A 21,799-nucleotide genomic window follows, 5' to 3' on the forward strand; every position below is an offset into this window, starting at 1 on the left:
ACAAAAAAAAAAAAAATTATTAAAAATTGTCCAACAAATTTAATAATTTTTTTGGTCAAACTCATTTGTTGATGGTTTTTTGTGAATTGTTGGTGTTTGATAAATATTTCCGACGTTTGAAATATGTCATCGATACCTTTTTGTCGAACGCTGATGAAGCTTTTAATCAAAAATTTCGGGGTGGCTTTTTTTCTGTGTAAATACTTGATTATAATTTTCTCACAAAGAACGTAATGGATTACTGGCTTCGTAGTTAGTTTTTACAGTCGGTAAATTTATAGGAATATAATTACGAGTCACACGAGATGGAACATTAAACAATATTACAAGATTCTATATGCAGGTTAAAACGAAGTTTTTGATCTAATATAACACCAAGGTCTGAAAATGATTCAACGCTATCTAATTTGTTGGAACCAATGAAATAATTAGTTTTAAGTTGATTTGATCTGAAAAGTGATAGTTTTTTGCATTTTTTTAGATTGAGAGTCATGCCGTTAACACCGCACCAATTAACAAAGGAATGTATATCGTACTGCAGATAAACAGATTGGTTAAGTAAGTCCAACTTAAAAAAAAGCTTTACGTCGTCAGCATATAATAATACCTTAGTGTAACGAATGACAGAGGGAAGATCATTAAGATATAGTACAAAAAACAATGGGCCTAGATGACTACCTTGAGGAACACCTGAAGTGACTGTTAAATTTCTAGATAAAAATTCATTATGTAACACTTTTTGCGTACGGCCAACTAAATAAGAAGATATCCAACTCAAAAATAATGTTGGAAATCCCTTTGCATCAAGTTTATAGATTAACAGTTTGTGGTATACAGTTTCGAAAGCTTTACTAAAGTCAGTGTAGATGACATCAGTCTGTTGTTTTCTACTAAAACCTTTATGTACGTGAGTAACAAATTCCATGTGGATTTACCTTTACAAAATCCATGCTGATAAGGAGAAATTATAGATTTTGTGAAATGCGACAGTCTACGAGATACTAAAAGTTCAAAAAGCTTAGGTATTGCACTTAGTTTAGCTATACATCTATAATTATCCACCAAACATCTATTCCCTGATTTATGAAGAGGAATAATAAAGCTTAATCGCAAAAGCATTGGAAAGTATCCACCATTCAAGGAGTTATTAAATATTTTGGTTAGAGGTACGTAAAGTTCATTAGCACACAATTTAAGTATGTATACAGGAACATCATCAGGACCCGGGAGCATTGAACCAGTAAGCGACTTTTAACCATCTAAAACTTAATTTTTTGATAGCTTAATACATGGGAAATGATTCAGTTTATCAATGCCATAATTGTATTTCTTATCAAGAGTATGTTGGGAGTAGGACAATTGAAAGAAGTCGGTAAACATATTTGATATTTCCAAATCATCAGATGATTCTCTACTACCAAATTTCAAATAGCTAGGAAATTTTTTTGCTTTTCTTTTAGAATTAACAAAATTATAGAAACTTTTCGCGTTACGTTTAAAATTACATTTCATTTTAACTAGATATTGTGAATAACATTTTGAGTTTCCAATGTTAAATCTATTTCTAGCAATAGAATATTTAGAATAGTTCTGCAAAGAATTACACTTTTTGAACTTCTTGAAAAGTCTACTTTTAACATTACGCAAGCGTCTCAGGGCAGGGGTGAACCAAGCAGGACCGCTGTCCGAGATATTTTTTATTAGGGGAATGCATGCCGAAAAAGCACTGTTAATACTTTCATAGAATTTCGAAACGCATGAATTAATGTCATCATTATAGAGCCAGTTTGTTTGGAATAAAGTAGATCTAAGTTGACTTAGATTTGTTTTCTTAATGTTGAAATTTGAATGTAAATTATTTACAGGAGGAGATCTATTACTATTGTTTTGTGTATTGGTGAAACGAGGGGAGAGTATCTATTTAGGGAAATATCAAGTGTGGAGGAAAAAATCAAATCTAGTAGGCGATCTTTTACATTTAAAACGTGATTTATTTGATATACACATTTATCAAATAAGACATCCCAAAACTCATCAAATCCATTAGTACTGATAGCCGGTATAAAGCCAATCAAATTATTAAATTATTTACGATTGCCGTAGGAAAACCAAAACCCGGCTTCATTTTTTATTGATATATATTTATCCGTTAGCTAATTTGTGGGTAGGGAAGAGTGGGGCACCTTTGAAAACTTTTTTTTCTTTCAAGCCTCATAAAATTTTTTATTTTATAATTTTTGGTTTCTTTTAAATTTCAACTAACATGTGCATATGTAGAGATGGTATTTACCGGGTAAATACCCAAGGGGTGAGTAAATACCCATTTACGGGTATTTATTGAATTTATTGAATACAACATCTTACACCCTATTTCCGTGTTCTGCTATCAAATCGATTTAGAATGGATAATATTACGATACTTTAAATACGTGGGTAAATACCCGAGTTTTTACCCAAAAATTGGGTATAAACTCATTAACTGCCGAACCACTTGACATAGGCGGCCAAAAGTTTGCATACATGTTTTTAATTTGGCACAGAGCGTTATTTTTGGGTACCAAACGTCCATGCAAAAATGTATGTATGTAGGTCCACGTTTACTGTTAGCCCCCATACAAAGGTACCATTATTTTGATTATTTACCCAAAAATTGGGTATAAACTCATTAACTGCCGAACCACTTGACATAGGCAACCAAAATTTTGCATAGATGCTTTTATTGTCAAAGCAAATATAGCAATCCAAAATGGGGTACCTGGGTCCATGTTTTGATATAGCCCCTATATAACCGTATCTCCTGATTTAAGGTATTTTTTTGTCTATTAGACACATTTTACAACCAAATTGGCTGTAATTTGGCACAGAGTGTTCTTTTTGGGTACCAAATGTCCATGTCCATGTATAAACTCATTAACTGAGTACCAATTGTCTACGCTGGTCTACGTTTTCTGTCCTATATAACGGTCCTGATTTTTTGTATTTATATATATTTATAAACTATGCCAAATTATAACATACTTGATCGTAAAATGTGTCGAATAGACAAAAAATACATTAAATCGGGAGATACGGTTATATGGGGGCTATATCAAAACTTGGAACCAGTGACCGCCTATGTCAAGTGGTTCGGCAGTTAATGAGTTTATACCCAATTTTTGGGTAAATACTCAAAATAGGGGCATCTTTGTATGAGAGCTACCAGTAAACGTGGACCTACATACATACATTTTTGCATGGACATTTTGTACCCAAAAAGAACAGTCTGTGCCAAATTACAGCCAATTTGGTTCTAAAATGTGTCTAATAGACAAAAAATGCCTTAAATCGGGAGATACGATTATATGAGGGCTATATTAAAACTTGGACCCAGGGACCCTATTTTGGATTTCTATATTTCCTTTGACATTGAAAACATGTAAGCAGAATTTTGGCCGCCTATGCCAAGTGGTTCGGCAGCTAATGAGTTTATACCCAATTTTTGGGTAAAAACTCGGGTATTTACCCACGTCTTTAAAGTATCGTAAAACTATCCATTCTAAATCGATTTGATAACAGAAACCCGGAAATAACTTTAGATTTAAGTAAATTTAGATGAATTCCGTTAATTTAAGAATTTGAATTGTAACGTAAATTTCTACTACGCAGTTTATTCGAATAACTTCACAACAACAACTACTGTATAGATTTTTCTACATCTTTCCATTTCCTCTTTCATTGTCTATTTTGTTATTGACATACAATTCGTGGTAAACGTCATCATTGATGATCGCTTAATTCCTCTTTCTTTGTTACTCCCTCGCCTGTATATGTGTTGTTGTTATTGTTCACTCAATGTAAGTTTGTATGTGTTTGTTGCATTGGTAGATTGTTCGTAATCTAGGTGTTACCAGATCGTCTAGAAACTTCTTTAGCGACAGGCAAGGCTCATATAAATAGGGGAAATGGCAAGGCAGTTAGTAGTTGTGAATCAGATCGCGAATTGAAACCGTCAAGTAAAGTGCAAAGTAAAGTTGTGTCAATAAAATCATTGTAATATTCGTAAACAGAAAGAACCCGCGTTTTATTTAGTACGAACTGTATTGGGAAATAAAACAACGTCTATACGGGATTAAGTAAAATCCAAGAACGTAACAATTGGTGTCGGAAGTGAGATTACGATAATACTACGATGAAGTTTAAGGATCTACGAGTGGAAGACTTGAAGAAGGAGCTCAATAAATTGGAATTGACCTCTACTGGCAACAAGGCTGAACTACAAAAACGTCTGTTGGAGCGCCGTGGTATGAACATCGATACATATGAGTTTGACAGTAAGGATGAAGTTATTGGAAGGAGAGTGTTTGTTTGAGAGTGTTTGAGTTTGACAGTAAGGATGAAGTTATTGGAAGGAGAGTGGAAACCGTGGAGGTCCAAATTAAAGAGTTGGATAAGAAAGTGCAGTCGGTTGACGAGAAATTTCTGGCTCACGACCACAGGTTTACGAATCTGGAGAAGAAAATTTCGGAACTGGAAATCAAAGGTGGTCCGGTGCGAGTTCCTGATAACACACTAAAAATCAAACCTCCTGTATTCGACGGCTCTGCGTCATTCAATGTTTTCAAGTTACAGTTCGAGACAGTGGCTTCTAGAAATTCGTGGAACGACAGCGACAAAGCGGTTGCACTACTTCTGGCATTGAAGGGCAGTGCTGCTGATGTTAAGCAGAGTATTACTGTCGCTTCTAGAAACAACTATGAAGATGTTATTGCTGCACTGGAACGTAAGTACGGAGGCGAACATAAACAAAACATCTACCTTATGGAATTAAGGGGAAGAGTACAGAGGGCAAACGAGACGTTACAAGACTTTGCAGTTGAGGTGGAACGTTTGGTGCTAATGACTCATCCAGGAGAGAATCACCCATTGGTGGACCGTATGCAAATCGAAACCTTTGTGAATGGCAAGAGACGGCAAGAATAATTGTTAAGCCCCAGACCCACAAGATTCGCCAACTGGAGACCGAAGGTTGCGAACGTTAACTCGATCGAAGACGCCATGAGGCGGGTAATAGAAGAAACAAAGTTAGTTGGGATGACTAAGCCCAGGGTTAGATGCTACAACTGCGATAAAGCAGTCATATTGCGCGCGAATGCAGAGCTAAGCGCAAACGATCCAGGTCATCGTCACCACCTCAAACGAAAGATGGTAGAAGAATGGCTCAACAGTCCACCAATGAGTCACCGTTAAACTAAATCGAGCCAGTCCAGCGGGGCATGAACTGGCTCCCATCGACGATGGCCCCACAATCTCCATAGCAATAGTACAACAGAAAAGTCACAGCCTAACAACAACTACTGGATACATCAATGGTGATAAGCGAGTTCTGACGTTAGATACTGGCGCATCAAAGTCCATCATAAGATCAGATCTGGTAAAGGTAAAAGTAACGCAAATTAATGGAGACAGACTGCACACAGCAACGGGGGAGACCGCGGTGGTACACGGAAAGATTACCCTGAGACTAACTATTGCCAATAAATCGGAGCATTACGAGTTTATAGTTGCCGATATCATAGACGAAGTGATAATAGGCGCAGATTTTATGATTGCCTTTGGTATCAATCTGGATATGAAAGATCGTGTGATGACCTGGTCTAACGTCGAAATTCCGTTAAAAGTGGGATATGATGAAAGTACACCCATTAAACGTCTGACTACGGACCATCCAGAGATAATACCGCCCAGTGCCGAAGCAATAATATGGGTACCAATGAATGGAGATTGTGGAGCCGAGAAGTTGTGGGTGGTGGAACCAGCAGAAAACAGATACAGTAACATCCTAATAGCGAATGTCCTGTTGGAAAGCAACGATGACGGATTGATTCCTGTTAGAGTTTTGAACCTGTCAAACAAGCAAGAGCAACAGCCTCCAAGAAGTGTTAAACAGCCTCCAAGAAGTGTTCCCCTGGCAAAAAGAGACGAGGTCCAGAAGCTGATAAGTGAAATGGAAAAAAGTGGTGTAATAGAACCATCGTCAAGTCCATGGTGCTCCCCAGTGGTCTTGGTCAAGAAGAAAGACGGAAGCACCCGATTTTGTGTGGACTACCGTAAGTTGAATGATGTCACCAAGAAAGACAGCTATCCGCTCCCAAGAATCGACGACACATTGGACACATTAGCCGGGACGTCATGGTTCTCCACCCTCGACCTGCAGAGTGGGTACTGGCAAGTAGAGATCGCCGAGAAAGATAAGTAGAAAACAGCGTTTGGCGTTAATGGGGGTCTCTGGCAGTTCAATGTCATGCCCTTCGGACTCTGCAACGCCCCTGCTACATTTGAAAGGCAGATGGAGCGTGTGTTAAAAGGGCTGCAGTGGAAGTCGTGCCTCATATACCTGGATGACATTATAGTCATGTGACGCAACTTCGACGAACACATCAATAACATAAAGGATGTTCTACAGCAGCTTTCGTCTTCAGGCCTCAAATTAAACCCAAAGAAGTGCAGTCTCTTCCAACGAGAGGTGAAGTTCCTGGGGCACCACGTGACGCCGGAGGGCATATCGATGGATAATGAGAAAATTCAAGCCGTCAGAGATTGGCCGCAGCCCCGAAATCTCCATTAGCTGCGAAGCTTTCTGGGTCTCTGCACCTACTACCGTCGATTTGTCCCAAATTTTGCCAACTTCGCCGCCTGTCTACACCGCTTGACGCAAAAAGGCCAGAGGTTTCAGTGGGGCAACGACAAAGAAGAGGCATTTAGAAAACTCAAAGACATGCTATGCAGAGCCCCCATTTTGGCATACCCTATACCTGGCGGCAGGTTTGCTCTTGACACAGACGCAAGTGCGTGCGGCATCTGTGGCATCCTTTCCCAGGAAATCGACGGACAGGAAAAAGTCATCGGGTACTACAGCCGGACATTGTCGAAGCCTGAGAGGAATTACTGTGTGACTAGGAGAGAGCTGCTTGCTGTCCTTGAGAGCGTTAAACACTACCACAAATACCTATATGACCAGCATTTCCTGCTGAGGACCGACCACGCTGCTCTCCAATGGTTGCTGCAGTTTTAGAATCCGGAAGGTCAACTAGCCCGTTGGATCGAGAGGCTCCAGAGTTATGATTTCAGAATCGAGCACAGAAAAGGCGGAAAACACCGTAATGCTGATGCCCTGTCTCGTCGGCCATGCAAGGTAGAATGCAGGCATTGCTCAAAGGCTGAGAATAAAGAGAATATCGTTGATGTCCGACTATTGCAGTTTGAGTCGGGTGAAGATTGGTCGACGGAACAACGAAGAGATCCCATTCTGGGCAAAATAATTTCGGCCATAGAAACGGGCAAGCGACTTGGTCCCAAAGAAATTACCTCCGAAAGCCCTCTTTTAAAATCCTATTGGGCCCAGTGGGATAGTCTACTTATAATAGATGGTTGCTTATATCGCAAATGGGAAAGTGAGGACGGTAAATCTCACCGGAACTTGATCGTCGTCTCAGACTCCAAAATAAGAGATGTCTTGTCGGAGTTTCACGCGGACCAAGTGGAGGACATCATGGCATAGCAAAAACCGCTGAAAAGGTAAATCAGAGATTCTTCTGGGTCGGCTGTCAAAAATCCATTGCCGACTGGACTGCCAATTGTGAAAGGTGCATAAGAGCTAAAGGTCCAACACGGAAGAGTGGAGGCCACATGCAGCAGTATAATTCAGGAGCCCCTTTTGAAAGAATCGCAATGGATGTAGCTGGACCGTTCCCAATAAGCGACTCTGGGAACCGGTATGTCTTAGTGGTCATGGATTACTTCAGCAAATGGCCAGAGGTTTATGCTATCCCAAATCAAGAAGCCTGGACAATTGTGGATGTGTTCAGCAAAAATTGGATTTGTCGCTATGGTGTTCCACTGAGGAATTTAGAATCAGCGATCTTCAAGGAAATGTGTGACTCCTACGGAATCAAGAAAACCAGAACGACGCCCCTACATCCACAATCAGATGGCATGGTGGAAAGATTCAATCGCACCCTGGAAGAATATCTACGGAAAGTGGTGGACAGTGGCCAACGAGACTGGGATGAACATATTCCAAAGTTTTTACTGGCTTATAGATCGGCCATTCATGATTCCACATCCCGGACTCCAGCCAAAGTTCTTTTCGGAAATGAATTAAAGCTACCTGGCGATTTGATATTCGGTGCTACCCCAAACGACTATGTGAACCAAGATGAAGACAGTCAAAACTCTTTTAGTAAAGTCCACGATGCAGTTCGCCATCGAATAAAAATGGTTATCAACCGCATGAAGGCAAGGTACGATCGAGCGGCAAATACCAATGGGTTTCAAGAAGGGCAACTGGTACTATTGTTCAACCCATAACGAAAGAAAGGACTATGCCCCAAATTGCAAACGCACTGAGAAGGACCCTACAAGATTGTCACGAAAATAAATGACGTCGTTTATCGCATCCAGAGGAGCGACAGTCCCAGGTCGAAGATGAAAGTTGTACATTTGGAGCGGCTGGCCCCCTACGGAACGGGAACTGTGCCTATTCGGGACGAACAGGCTTAAGCGGGGGCAATGGTACGAATATAACTTTAGATTTAAGTTAATTTTGATGAATTCCGTTAATTTAAGAATTTGAATTGTAACGTAAATTTCTACTACGCAGTTTATTCGAATAACTTCACAACAACAACTACTGTATAGATTTTTCTACATCTTTCCATTTCCTCTTTCATTGTCTATTTTGTTATTGACATACAATTCGTGGTAAACGTCATCATTGATGATCGCTTAATTCCTCTTTCTTTGTTACTCCCTCGCCTGTATATGTGTTGTTGTTATTGTTCACTCAATGTAAGTTTGTATGTGTTTGTTGCATTGGTAGATTGTTCGTAATCTAGGTGTTACCAGATCGTCTAGAAACTTCTGTAGCGACAGGCAAGGCTCATATAAATAGGGGAAATGGCAAGGCAGTTAGAAGTTGTGAATCAGATCGCGAATTGAAACCGTCAAGTAAAGTAAAGTGCAAAGTAAAGTTGTGTCAATAAAATCATTGTAATATTCGTAATCAGAAAGAACCCGCGTTTTATTTAGTACGAACTGTATTGGGAAATAAAACAACGTCTTTCAACTATAACAAATCTTATAGAGTTTACTTCAATTGTAATAAAGGGATTTGTTCAGCGAAATCAAACTGATACCATTTATACAGATTTTAGTAAAGTTTTTGATAGGGTTAACCATGAACTCTTATTATATAAATTAGATAATATGGGCTTCAGTATAAACTTAGTCAAATGGATATCATCTTACTTACAAAATAGATCACAGCTAGTTTTGTTTGAAGGATGTCTCTCAAAATCGATTAACGTACCTTCAGGTGTTCCACAAGGAAGTCACCTCGGGCCGGTTCTTTTTCTATTGTTTGTAAATGATTTGCCAACTTCTGTAGTACATTCTAAATTGTTAATGTATGCAGATGATGTCAAGTTATTCATTACCCATAATTCTGAGAAACAATCCATTTTACTCCAAAATGATTTAAATAACCTTTTTCAGTGGTGCAGATTAAATTGTATGGATTTAAATTTGAACAAATGTAAACATATGTGTTTTTCTAGAAATTCTTCATTGATGAGGCAATACAATATTAACGGTTCGGTTTTATCAACAGTTGAAACATTCGTGGATATTGGTATTTTAATGGATCCAAAGTTAAACTTTAACAATCATGCTATTTTTATGATAAATAAAGCATATGGTGTATTATGTTTTATAAAACGGTGGGCCAAAGAATTCTCGGATCCTTATATAACAAAACAACAATACACGTCTCTTGTTAGATCTATATTAGAATATGGTTCTGTTGTCAATATGCAATATATTCAGATAAAATCGAAAATCTAATTTGAGTTTTCAGGTTCGCATGTGGATTTTATATGTCATTATATGTCATTGGAGGATAAATCAAAATTTTAAATCAAAGATTTTAAATAGCCACTACATACCGATGCCTACCCATTTTCGGTTTTATTACGTTTTTTTTTCTAATAAATGTGGCTATAATTGGGAATAACGGATTTCGCGTAAATAAAAAACTTATGCACTATAGGTTAATGGTTTAAAAATAGAACCCATTCACATTTCCCGTTTAATTTTCAGTATGCTGAATTTATTACCATAATTGTTTAACCTGTGTATCGGTAATCAGGAACATGTCTGAAATGAATTAGTAACATCATGGGAGTCTATGTTATAATAAATATTTTTGTCGGAGTTTTTGTATATCATTTATCATTGATTAGCAAATATTTCGGTATTTTGGGAGTTATGTGCGCATTTTCAACCAAATTGCCTGTAATTCAGTATTTTTAATTTTCATTGGGCAGGAAATCTTCCTATTAATATTGACATAAATTTCGGGGGTAGGCACCATATGATCTGACCCCTCATTATTCGGTATATTGGGGAATTTGGAGACGCTTTTCCTCCGAATTGATTATATTTCAAATTTAATTAAGGTATATTATAGTTTCATGCCTTTAATCAGGGTGCGCAAAAATTCGCTCGCGAATGATTCAAAATACATTCTTTTCGTTTTGTGATCATTTAAAGAATGAATTTATGGCGACAAATTCTTCACCAAACGAGCATTCGGCAACAACAATAACAACAAACGTTCGTGAAAGAAAACAGCCACCGATCAGTCTCGTTTTAGCTGTTGATGAAGGCGGTTGTGTTATCGCTTATTTTCATGATTTTGATCGTAGCAATGTATTATTACAGATGAAGTTTTTCGAGAGAGCAAGAGTTACTCTCACACACTTTGTGTCTGTGTGACCAAACAAATGCATATGTATTTGTTGCCGATCGCTGTTCCACACACATTCTTTCATTGTTTGTGTGAGTTTTTAAAATATTTTTGTTTGTTGTTGTTTTTAACAGTGCTGGCGAGAATTCGCGAACATTTGTTTTTAGAGTTTTTCAATAGCATATTCTTCAGCAAAGAATGCTCGCGAAAGAATGAATCGGCGACGCTTGCAGCGAAATTTTATCGTTCGTGAATTTTTCATACAATGCGAAAATTCGCGAGAGAATGCAAATGCTTGTGCATTCATTGTAACTTTATCATTCGCGATAAATTGAAAACGTTTGAATTCTCGCCCGTGAGCATTCGTAAGAAAGAGTGTATTTTAATCATTCTTCGCATCCCGCCTTTAATACATAAACCACTAATTTCATGCTATATTTCGATCTTAAATAGTCTAAGAAAGGAAATATTTAATATTTTCTTATGTTTGAACTCTAATTTCACATTTGCGATCAGTAACAATAATTAAAAAAGAAGTGTTTTATAAAAACACGATTAAAAATGTATTTAAAAAACTTGGCCACCATTTTGGATCCATCATAACGAATGTTTACTTTTTTCTAGCAGAATCGTAATCAGCGTCCTCGCAATCCTTATATGAGTCGTTTATTTTGAAAGTGGTTTATGTCAACTTTTTCTTGAAAATGCAAATTGCTTCACAATATTTTTTTTTAAATTACCGAGCCATAGAGCATTATAAATTGGCACGAATCACCAGCCGTTCCGTGAGTTATAAGCGGAGAAACGAAGAACTATTCCTTTTATATATAGATTATTGATTATTTTTTTATTATTTCAATATGTTTATCGGAAAAATCAAAATTAGTTTTGAAATTGTTGAACAATTGAAATTGTTTAACAATTGAAATTGTTGGACAATTGAAATATATCACGTATTATTGTGTTACTTCGTTGCAGCGAAAATCTATTCAAGACTATGGCTGACCTTCTTATAACTGAAGGTTATGCATCTGTGGGATATGAATACATAAATATTGATGATTGTTGGTTGGAGAAAAAAAGATCTTTAAATGGAAAGCTAGTGCCTGATCAACTACGATTTCCCAGTGGCATGAAATATCTTTCAAACTATGTAAGTATAAATAATTGTTAATTGTGACAACTCTTGGCAGGGTTCAATAAAACATTGATACCAAACTAAACAATATTAAATATATAACAATTATATGAAGGTAATAATAATAAAAACATGCAATAATATAAACTAAATTTTACTTAAAGATTCATTCCAGGGGCCTTAAATTTGGAATTTATGAAGACTTTGGGAACTATACATGCGCAGGATATCCAGGCATAATTGGCCATCAAATTTCTGACGCAAATCAATTTGCGGAATGGGGCGTTGATTATGTTAAACTTGATGGTTGTTACGCGTTTCCTGAAGATATGGATAAAGGATATAGCGAATTTCAGAAAATATTAAATAGTACTGGAAGACCAATGGTGTTTTCGTGTAGTTGGCCAGTTTATCAAATATACGCTGGTATTCAGCCCAATTTTAGTACGATAATGGAACATTGCAATATGTGGAGAAACTTCGATGATGTTCAGGATTCGTGGGCGTCAGTAGAAAGTATTATTGATTACTATGGAAATAATCAAGACCATATTGCACAATATGCTGGTCCAGGCCATTGGAATGATCCGGACATGGTAAGGATTGTTATTTACTTTTAATATCTATCAAGTTTCATGCCTAGAACGAAATGATCAGAATTTTAATAACTTTTGATATGTTTGTGATATATATATATATATATATATACAGTGCCGGTCACGAATCGTTTGGAATATTTTTAAATAGTTTTTTTTTATTGAAACGCTTATGTGTACTGTACTTGATCGATTGAGTATGAGAACAGAGAATTATTACTGGAAATTTGTGATATATAACGGTATTTATGAAACAAGTCAAATTTGAGAGGGACATGTAATTAGCACATCTTGGAATTTTTAAATATCGTTGTCGTTGATATTAAAAAAATATATACAAAAAAACTACTTCGTTTTAACAAATTGAGTCTGTATAATCATTTTCAGAAGAAAAAGTTAAAAAAATCAGTAAAATCTATTTAAGGGAACCCCCCATTTTCGATTTTTTATTTTTAAGATTTTAAATGGGCTGGTAAATGAATATCAATGTTTGTAACTTTGCACATATATATTTGAAGATTTAAAAAGGAAGAAAAATAATTTACAAAAATTTTGATGTTGTTTTTTTGTGATCAAAGAAAAGTGCTTATTTTTGATGGCGGGCATGATAACTACTCACTGGAACATCGGAATCCGAAAATTCCAACGGTGTTAGACAAAGTACATGTCTGGCTCTCGTATGAACTAGGATTATTGACTTCGCACAACAATTAACAAAATGGTGGAACTTTGATTTTTTTTTTTGGAAAATCGCCTATTTTTGACCACAAACTAAGTTAAAAAAATAAGGAAGATCTTCACCGATTGGCTTTATCCTAGTTCATACGAGAGCTATACACTCCCCGAGAAACGTGTCAAAATTTTGAACCGATTGGATTATTAGTTTTTGAGTTATGGTGCCCGCCATTCGTAAAACACTGCTTTGAGAAAAATGCGTTTAAAGTTTGAGAACCACTGTTGCCGTCACTTGATGCTGACACAATAAATCGGCTATATATTCAAGAGTTTTTGAGATTTTCACTTGAAATTTTGTAGAGACATTTTTGAATTAGAGTAGATTCGAATTAAATCAAAAAATTTTGACACCGAGAATGGGGAGGTCACCTTAAATTGGCAACAATTCGTACTGCAAACCTAAAATTGGGAAAGTCAGAATAACTAGAGATCGATATATATTTATAAAAATAAACAAAAATTCGAAATAAAAACTCAAAAGTTTTCTAACTTTTGAGGAAATATCAATTTGTAATGGCATTTGATGTACCAAATCAGTTGTTTGAATAGAAGAACAAAGAATTTTATATTTCCACATATTTTAATCATCCTGAGTAGATCAGCAAAATCTTAGCTGTGTGATATAGACGTATACTGGTCATACCCCTACATCATACCCATACATCATACCCCTACATCCATGATCATTTAGTTTCGACTGATATTTTTTTCGATAAAAGTCTTTGTTCTTCTACTCAAACAACTGATTTGATATATCAAATGTCATTACAAATTGATATTTCCTCACATACTGCAAAAAAATACATGTTTTCTCTCTAGAAGCCTTTCAAAGTCAAAGGTGTCCTTCAAGTGAATTTCTAACTTTTGAGTTTTTATTTCGAATTTTTGCTTATTTTTATAAATATTTATCGATCTCTAGTTATTCTAGCAATTTCTGGGCCAGTCGCATATTTATTTTTTTTTCAATGCTGACTTTCCCAATTTTAGGTTTGCAGTACGAATTGTTCCAATTTAAATAGATTTTACATATATTTTTTTAAATGTTTTCTTCTGAAAATGATTCTTCAGACTTAATTTGTTAACACGAAGTATTTTTTTATATATATGTTTTTAATATCAACGACATTTAATTTAAAAATTCCAAGATGAGCTAATTACGTTTCCCTCTCAAATTTGACTTGCTTCATAAATACTGTTATATATAACATACTTCCAGTGATAATTTTCTGTTCTCATATTCAATCGATCAAGTACAGTACACACAAGCGTTTCAATAAAAAAAACTATTTAAAAATATTCCGAACGATTCGATGGTTAAACAAAGCACTTTTCCCTTCAGCTAATTATGTGACCGGCACTATATACAAAACATACATACAAAATGTATATAAAGTGTTTTCAACACCCATTTATCCAGTTGTTTAGACTTTTATCCTTCGATTGCATATTCCTAGCCCCGTCATATTTTATTTTTTTTCTGCAATTGAGGGTTAGCCATGAATCACCTTACATGGTAGAGGGTATTATGTCTTTGTCCACATGTTTGTAACAGGAAAAAAACGAGATAGACACATGGTTCCTTTTGAGAATATGCATACAATCATTTTTCGACGTCGAGTTTCCGTGTTACATTAAATCGCACCTTTGCTGAAACATTAAGACGTGTGCGAACCTTGGCTGCTACAAGGTAGTGGTCCAAATCGATATTCGCTCCTCGGATCCAAACACTGGATGAATGCCTTCCGTCTATCACAAAACGATCAATTTGATTTCTCATTGTTTGAACAGGAGAAATCCAGGTGGCCTTCTGTATATCGAGATACTTGAATCTGGTGCTGCTAACTAACATGTTTTTTGCTGCCGCGAAGTCAATCAACCTCATGCCGTTGTCTGATGTTTGTTCATGGAGGCTGAATTTTCCGACGGTGGGGCAAAGATATTTTCCCTTCCGATTTTTGCATTAATGTCATGGCCAGGGCAGCGGTCATATGCTGTTTCTAGGCGCTCGTAAAATATATCTTTGGTCTGTTCATCTTCATCTTCGGTCGGAGCATGGGCGCAAATAAGACTGATATAGAAGAACTTCACTTATCTACTGGAGTGAATCTGGAGGCGAGGTCTTTTATTCTCCTGTCAACCATAAATCCGCAGCCAAATTTATGTCTCGTTTCATGGCAGCTATAATACAGGGCGTAATCATCTGATTTACTTACGCCAGACCTTTTCCATCGCATTTCCTGTAAGGCAGTAATATCTTTGTACTTCTTGAGTACATCCGCCAAAGCGAAAACTGTGCCTGTTCTGCACAACGTGCGCACATTCGCAGATCGTGCGGTGGTCGTCAACATTAGGGACGTTTGGTTTTCTTTGCTTTTTCATAGTAGGAGTGGTTTTCCGAGTGTGAGTAACTAACCCGACGCCTCAAACCATTTTTTATAGTTTTTATGGACGAACTCGCGGCACATATCAGCGCACTATTCCAACGGGTGATGAAAATAGCTACCCCAGATGGCACCGCGGAATGTGTTGAGTTTTATTGAAATGGGATCATATATAGATATAGATCCCATATATAGTTCGTCCGATTATAGATAAATGATGCTCCAAATTCCCAAGGTTTGTTCGATTGAGACAAATATGTAAATGGTGCACCGAGAAGCTGACGTTTGGTAACGTTACATGAAATATTGCATATAGTATTAGATTGAAACTTTTTGAAATCCGTTCAGGGTTATATAGCTTCCATATATATTTCCATCTGATTTCATCTAAATGGTGTACCAAATAACTAAAGATTTTTTCGATTGGGACGAATTTCTACACAACGTATAATATCGAGATGTGCTGCAGAATACTAGATGGCGTATGCCACGGTTGCTCGATTAGGTCCTGATTTACATATAGCTCCTATACAAAATTTTGATACATTTCATACAAATGGTACACCAAAAAATCCAAGTGTGCCCGATTGACATGAAATTTTTCATAGATATCAGAAATGTTGTGTATGGTTTCATTGGTTCAAATATCTATGGAGATCACATATTTAATTTCGCCCGATTCGAATTCAATGGTCCTCCAAAGATACTAAGTCTGTTCTATCTACAGCATATATCATATAGTCGGCCCGTCCGACTTTGGAACTTTCCTTACTGGTTTGACACTGGTATCTACGCGGAAGTAGAACGATTAACAGTAAAAGAATTATCGACCAGCATTTTTGAGAGGTTAAGGATATGATATGAAGGATGTCACGACCGTGGCCAAAAATGGCCAAAACCAACTTCCTCGGAGGTCAAATTTATTGATGAGAATTGATAGAAAACACTCCAAGTAGAATAAATATGAAATTTGGTATTGATAAGTCAAGTAGTTTTGTCTATACAAAAGTTCAAATCTAATAATTGTTGGCAAACAGCATTTTTCACAAATTTTCTGATGCTAAAATCTTTGAATATTTAAATTAACGGTTATTATAAAAGTGTTTATTTTGTTTGTTTTGGATGACAATATGGAGTTTACAGCTATCCACGCCTTTGGTCCTTAGTTCATATAATGTGTAAAGCAACTTTTTAAATTAGTGGAGTAGAACAAAACAGTTTCGTCCTAATTCGTTTTTATTTGAGTTGTGAAAAGAGTGTTCTTCAATGTGTAAAAAAATTAGCTGCGGGGACTTGCGGAACTAAAGGTTTTTTACGTTTTTTAGTGACCACCTTATTAAAAAATATGATATATTCACGAAATAGTTAGAAGTTAAGGATCAAATATGTTAAGCATACCATTAAAAAAAATTATTGAGGGTGAAATGGGAGGGAGAAGGACTGATTTTGAACATATTTTACATAAAAGAAAAGAATGTTATCAGAAGCGGAGATATAGTCGAATTAGTATTAAATGTTTGCTTTTTCATGGTTGCTTTTAAATTAGATTTGGTCAGCTTGAAGATTATACTAATTTAAATTTAGGCAACGCACTTGCATTACCTTTATGGAAAGTTCATACAGGAAATTTTTCGTACATGGCATTGGAGATGTATAGTGACACTTGTGAATGTCACATGCTATCAAGTCATGCCACAAAATAATTAGGAGCAACCCGAATATTTGGAAGAGTCGAGTCAAATAAGGATTTTATTCAGTATTTTTTATAACAATCCGACCCTGTTATATCTTTGAACAGCCATAAAGGCCCGAAATTATAACATGGATGATACGCTATCGTACATTTGGGAATACAATATTTAATTTATTCCTGATGTATGTTTTGAAAATCTGATGAATGATAAATCAATAATGTATGTAGTAACTAAAGTATATGGGTAGCCTATCACAACATTTCAATACAATTCTTAGGTTAAATACTTAAGTTAATATAAATGATTTCTAAATTAAATAGGTTATTTTTAAGTAATAGCCTAGACAGACGACAGCCTTAATTTGCATTAACAGCCTTAATTCAAATTAACTTGTACATTATCCTCATTTTTATGTGTTGTTAATGCACAAAATCAAACTGAATTTATACTGAATTAAGCAATTTCAATATGGCAATGCTCTAGAAAATAAATTGATTGTTGTCAAATTTATTTATGTTTACGAAAATAAAAATTAGAAATAAAGGCAAAATTCAACATTTCTTCAAATTTGGAGCTGTTTTATCTTCATTGTAGCTGTTAGTTTTCCTTCCTGCCATGTATCAATTTCAAAAAGATGTAATCCTAAAAAATATTGTAAACAAATGTCAATATTTTCTTCCTACACACAGACCATGGTATAATAATAAAAGGTAACAGCAAGTGTTGTTGTACAAAAAAACGATACAACAACCACATGGAAATTTGTTGTTGTAAGTTCTACTAGTGTCAACTCATTTGACAGAAAAATGTAAACAAACAAATTTTCATCAAATTATTTTTATTTTGAAAATGGAATATTTTCGAAAATTGAAAAACATGAATGAAAATCTATCAAATTTATATTTCTATCGCTTCCACATCTTTCCTTTAATTGAGCCATTGTCATATACATATATGTGTAACACATATGACAATGCTGGGAATAGCGAGTAATTCCTTCAAGAAAGATTTGCTTCCTCAAACTTTCCCAGCAGGCAGATTGTGTAAATTGAATACGGGAGCACATTAATAAAGAACAATTTCAAATTGTATGCGTTCCCAATTTTCCTGTTGGGTGATTTTTAAAAACATAATTTGTCAAATTCATATTGACACTAGTATTACGTTGGAATCAAATCAGCTGGGATTTGCTGTTACCTTTTATAATTGTACCATGCACACAGACAAACAATTGTTTTGAAACAAAAAACTGGTTCATAAATGAAGAAACTCTCGTCTGCCAGGTAAATTTTAATTCAACTTAAGAACTTTTTAATGCAAATTAAGGCTGTCGTCTGTCTATGGTATAACAAATATATACCTCAGTATTTGTGCAATAAATTGAAAGTGCAAAATATCCATACCATCACCGATAAAGCACAACAAATTAGGGCTACAAATATTGTTTGGATGGATTTAGGAATGACTGGTTTAGATGTACTTTCTGATTGAATTTTGGAAGTTTCGTGTCTAATTACCGATAAAGATTTAAATGTTATATCGGAGGGATCATGTTTCGTTATTAACCAACCCAAGGAGGTACTTGACACAATGAATGATTGGTGTATAAAACATCACAATGAATCTGGTCTGGTGGAGAAATGTTTAAAGTCACAAATAACAACCGAACAGGGAGAACAGTTAATATTGAATTTCCTAAAGGAGCAAATACCCAAAGGAAAATGTCCATTGGCTGGCAATTCTGTTTACATGGATAGACTATTTCTACGCAAAGTAATGCCCTTAGTTGATGAATATATGCATTATCGGATCATTGATGTTTCAACCATTAAGGAATTGTCACGTCGTTGGAATCCAACCATTAACCCATAGATGACATTAAGGATAGCATAGAAGAATTAAAATATTACCGTCAAGTATTTTATAAATAAAATTTTAAAAATTTTTAGTTAACATTTTTTGACAAATAATAGAATAATAATAATGGCGTAGGGGATGATAGATATCAAGCAACGGCTCTGATTGGCTTTAACATCTCAATTGTGGACACTGACCACCCCGAGGTGCCACCTGGGGAGATATTTTCATTACCCGATCGATCTGCGAATCTGCACTTGGAATGTGCGCACGTTGTACAGAACAGGCGCAGTGTTCGCTTTTGCGGATATACTCAAGAAGTACAAAGCCGATATTATTGCCTTACAGGAAATGCGATGGAAAGGGACTGGCGTAAGTAAATCAGATGATTACGCCCTGTATTATAGCTGCCATGAAATGAGACATGAATTTGGCTGCGGATTTATGGTTAACAGGAGAATAAAAGACCTCGTCTCCAGATTCACTCCAGTAGATGAGCGAATTGCTATAATCCGTATAAAAGCGACGGAAGATAAAAATGAACAGACCAAAAACCTTTTTAACATCCTGCTGGAAAAGGTCATACCAGAGGCAAAAGTGAACAGAAATAGCACTCTGTACACCAAATAACACATGTTACTCGCCTACGCGATGACATCGAAATAATGGTTCGAACATTGAGAGCGGTAACAGCCACCTTTGAACAAATTGAGAAGGAGTCTGCCAAAGTGGGCTTGGCAGTAAACGGCGAGAAGACCAAGCTGATGGTATCAACGGGCAAGACGTCCAGTAGACTCGGACCAACTGTGGAACTTGAGAACTACAGCTTCGAGGTAGTCAACGATTTTATATACCTTGGTACCGCCAAAAATAAAACGAATGCCATCAGTTTTGAAATTCGGAGAAGGATAGTGATTGCCAACCGATGCTACTATGGTCTGAGCAAACAACTCAAAAGTAAGGCCACCTCCCGCCAGACCAAACTCACACTCTACAAAACGCTGATACTACCCGTGTTGTTATACGGATCTGAAGCATGGGTACTTACGCAAGTAGATGAGGAGTGTTTGAGAGGAAAATTCTCCGAAAGATCTACGGGCCGATCTGCGTTGACGGTGAATATCGCCGTCGAATGAACCATGAGTTGTACCAGCTATTCTCGGACATCGACATTGTTAGACGTATTGAGCTGCAGCGACTACGTTGGCTAGGTCATGTTGTGAGAATGGATGAAGATGCCCCAGCCCAGAAGGCATATAAAAGCGAACCAGCTGATGGTTAACGCAGAAGGGGATGGCCAAGAATACGTTGGAAAGATCAAGTCGAGGACAACATCGCCGAAAATGGTCTTTCAAATTGGAAAAACTACGCAAAAAACCGACGCGCCTGGAAATCTTTTCTAAGCTCGGCTTATTGAACGAAAGTTCTGTCACAAACCAGCTAAGTAAGTAACTAAAGTATATGAAATATTTTGTTATTAATAAAAATAACAATACAAATATAGTGGTAAATACTGAAATAGTGATTTTATGGTATAGAATAGTTACTTATTCAGGATTGTAATTACTTATTAAGGGTCCTGTGTATGGTAAGCGTTCTGAAACGTCAACCAACAACTAAATTGCAACACTTATTACTGTCTTCGTCCCAATTTTAAGTAAACTGTAAATTTTCATCGAATCTGGCAGAATATTAATGATTTTATAGGTACAAAAAGCGGATTTTTCAAGACCCTTTGTATGTGAGGTATACCAAATCTTGGTCCGATCTATTCAGTTTTTTTCTCAGTTGGACCTAAGTAGATATAAGTTGCCAATTTTCGTTGAATTAGGTTGAAATTTTTAGGCCAAAAAGGGTAAAATTCTCAAGACCCACTATATGGGAGTTTTACCAAATCTTGGTCTTATCTATCCAGTTTTTTGTTATTTGCTTTCCAGACATAAGTAGATAAAAATTGTAAATTTCCATTGAATTTGTTTTTTTTTTTTTTGGGTTAAAAAGGGAAAAATTCTCAAGACCCACTATATGGGAGCTATACCAAATATTGTTCCGATCTATCTAATTTTTTGGCTGTTGTTCTTTAGGCCAATAATAAGCACTTGCACCAAATTTCATCCACATACGATAACTCCTTTTATTTTTGGCCGCTGTTAATATGAACTCGCGACATAGTGCTGTGTTTAACATATCAGGCCATTATTAAATTAAAATTAAAGTTTAAAATCAAAGTATATTATCTACAATTTTGGAAATTTTCCAAAATCCCCAAAAAGATCTGCTACTTTATTTAGAATATTTCGAAAAGCAAATAAATATTTCATATTGTGAAATACGATGGATTAAGCGGCAAATAGCCGCTAAAATAGATAGTAGAATCGTTGGAAGAAATGGGGGAAAATGGAAATATTAAATTTGAATTTATTTCTAATAAATAAGTATTTTAACACTTCAAAACATATTAGTTATTTTTAACTTAACATATGAAATTATACTTATGTTTTAGGGGAAGAAGATTCAGTGCCAAAACTACAGGTCAAATATAATGAGTTTGAACTCCGAATCTTTTGGTAAAACTGCATTATTTGTCCCACATTTGGACGAACTAATTGTAAACA

At 36.0% G+C, this 21,799-nt stretch overlaps 1 protein-coding gene and 1 pseudogene across 1 annotated transcript in view; both read left to right on the forward strand.

Annotated features, from left to right (window-relative positions):
- LOC133324409 (alpha-N-acetylgalactosaminidase) overlaps positions 1 to 21,799 on the forward strand; it is a 56,706-nt gene that overhangs the window by 12,625 nt on the left and 22,282 nt on the right. Inside the window, exons 2-3 of the mRNA XM_061533248.1 lie at positions 11,762 to 11,936; positions 12,086 to 12,517. Coding sequence (XP_061389232.1) covers positions 11,762 to 11,936; positions 12,086 to 12,517 — 607 coding nt within the window. The remainder of the gene's footprint in view (positions 1 to 11,761; positions 11,937 to 12,085; positions 12,518 to 21,799) is intronic.
- On the forward strand, positions 15,851 to 19,258 carry LOC133324408 (probable oligoribonuclease; annotated as a pseudogene).

Source organism: Musca vetustissima, unplaced genomic scaffold (genome assembly GCF_032173495.1).
Source record: "Musca vetustissima isolate MV318-11 ecotype Yass unplaced genomic scaffold, APGP_CSIRO_Mvet_v1 utg11241, whole genome shotgun sequence".
In the NCBI taxonomy this organism is placed as follows: Eukaryota; Metazoa; Arthropoda; class Insecta; order Diptera; family Muscidae; genus Musca; species Musca vetustissima.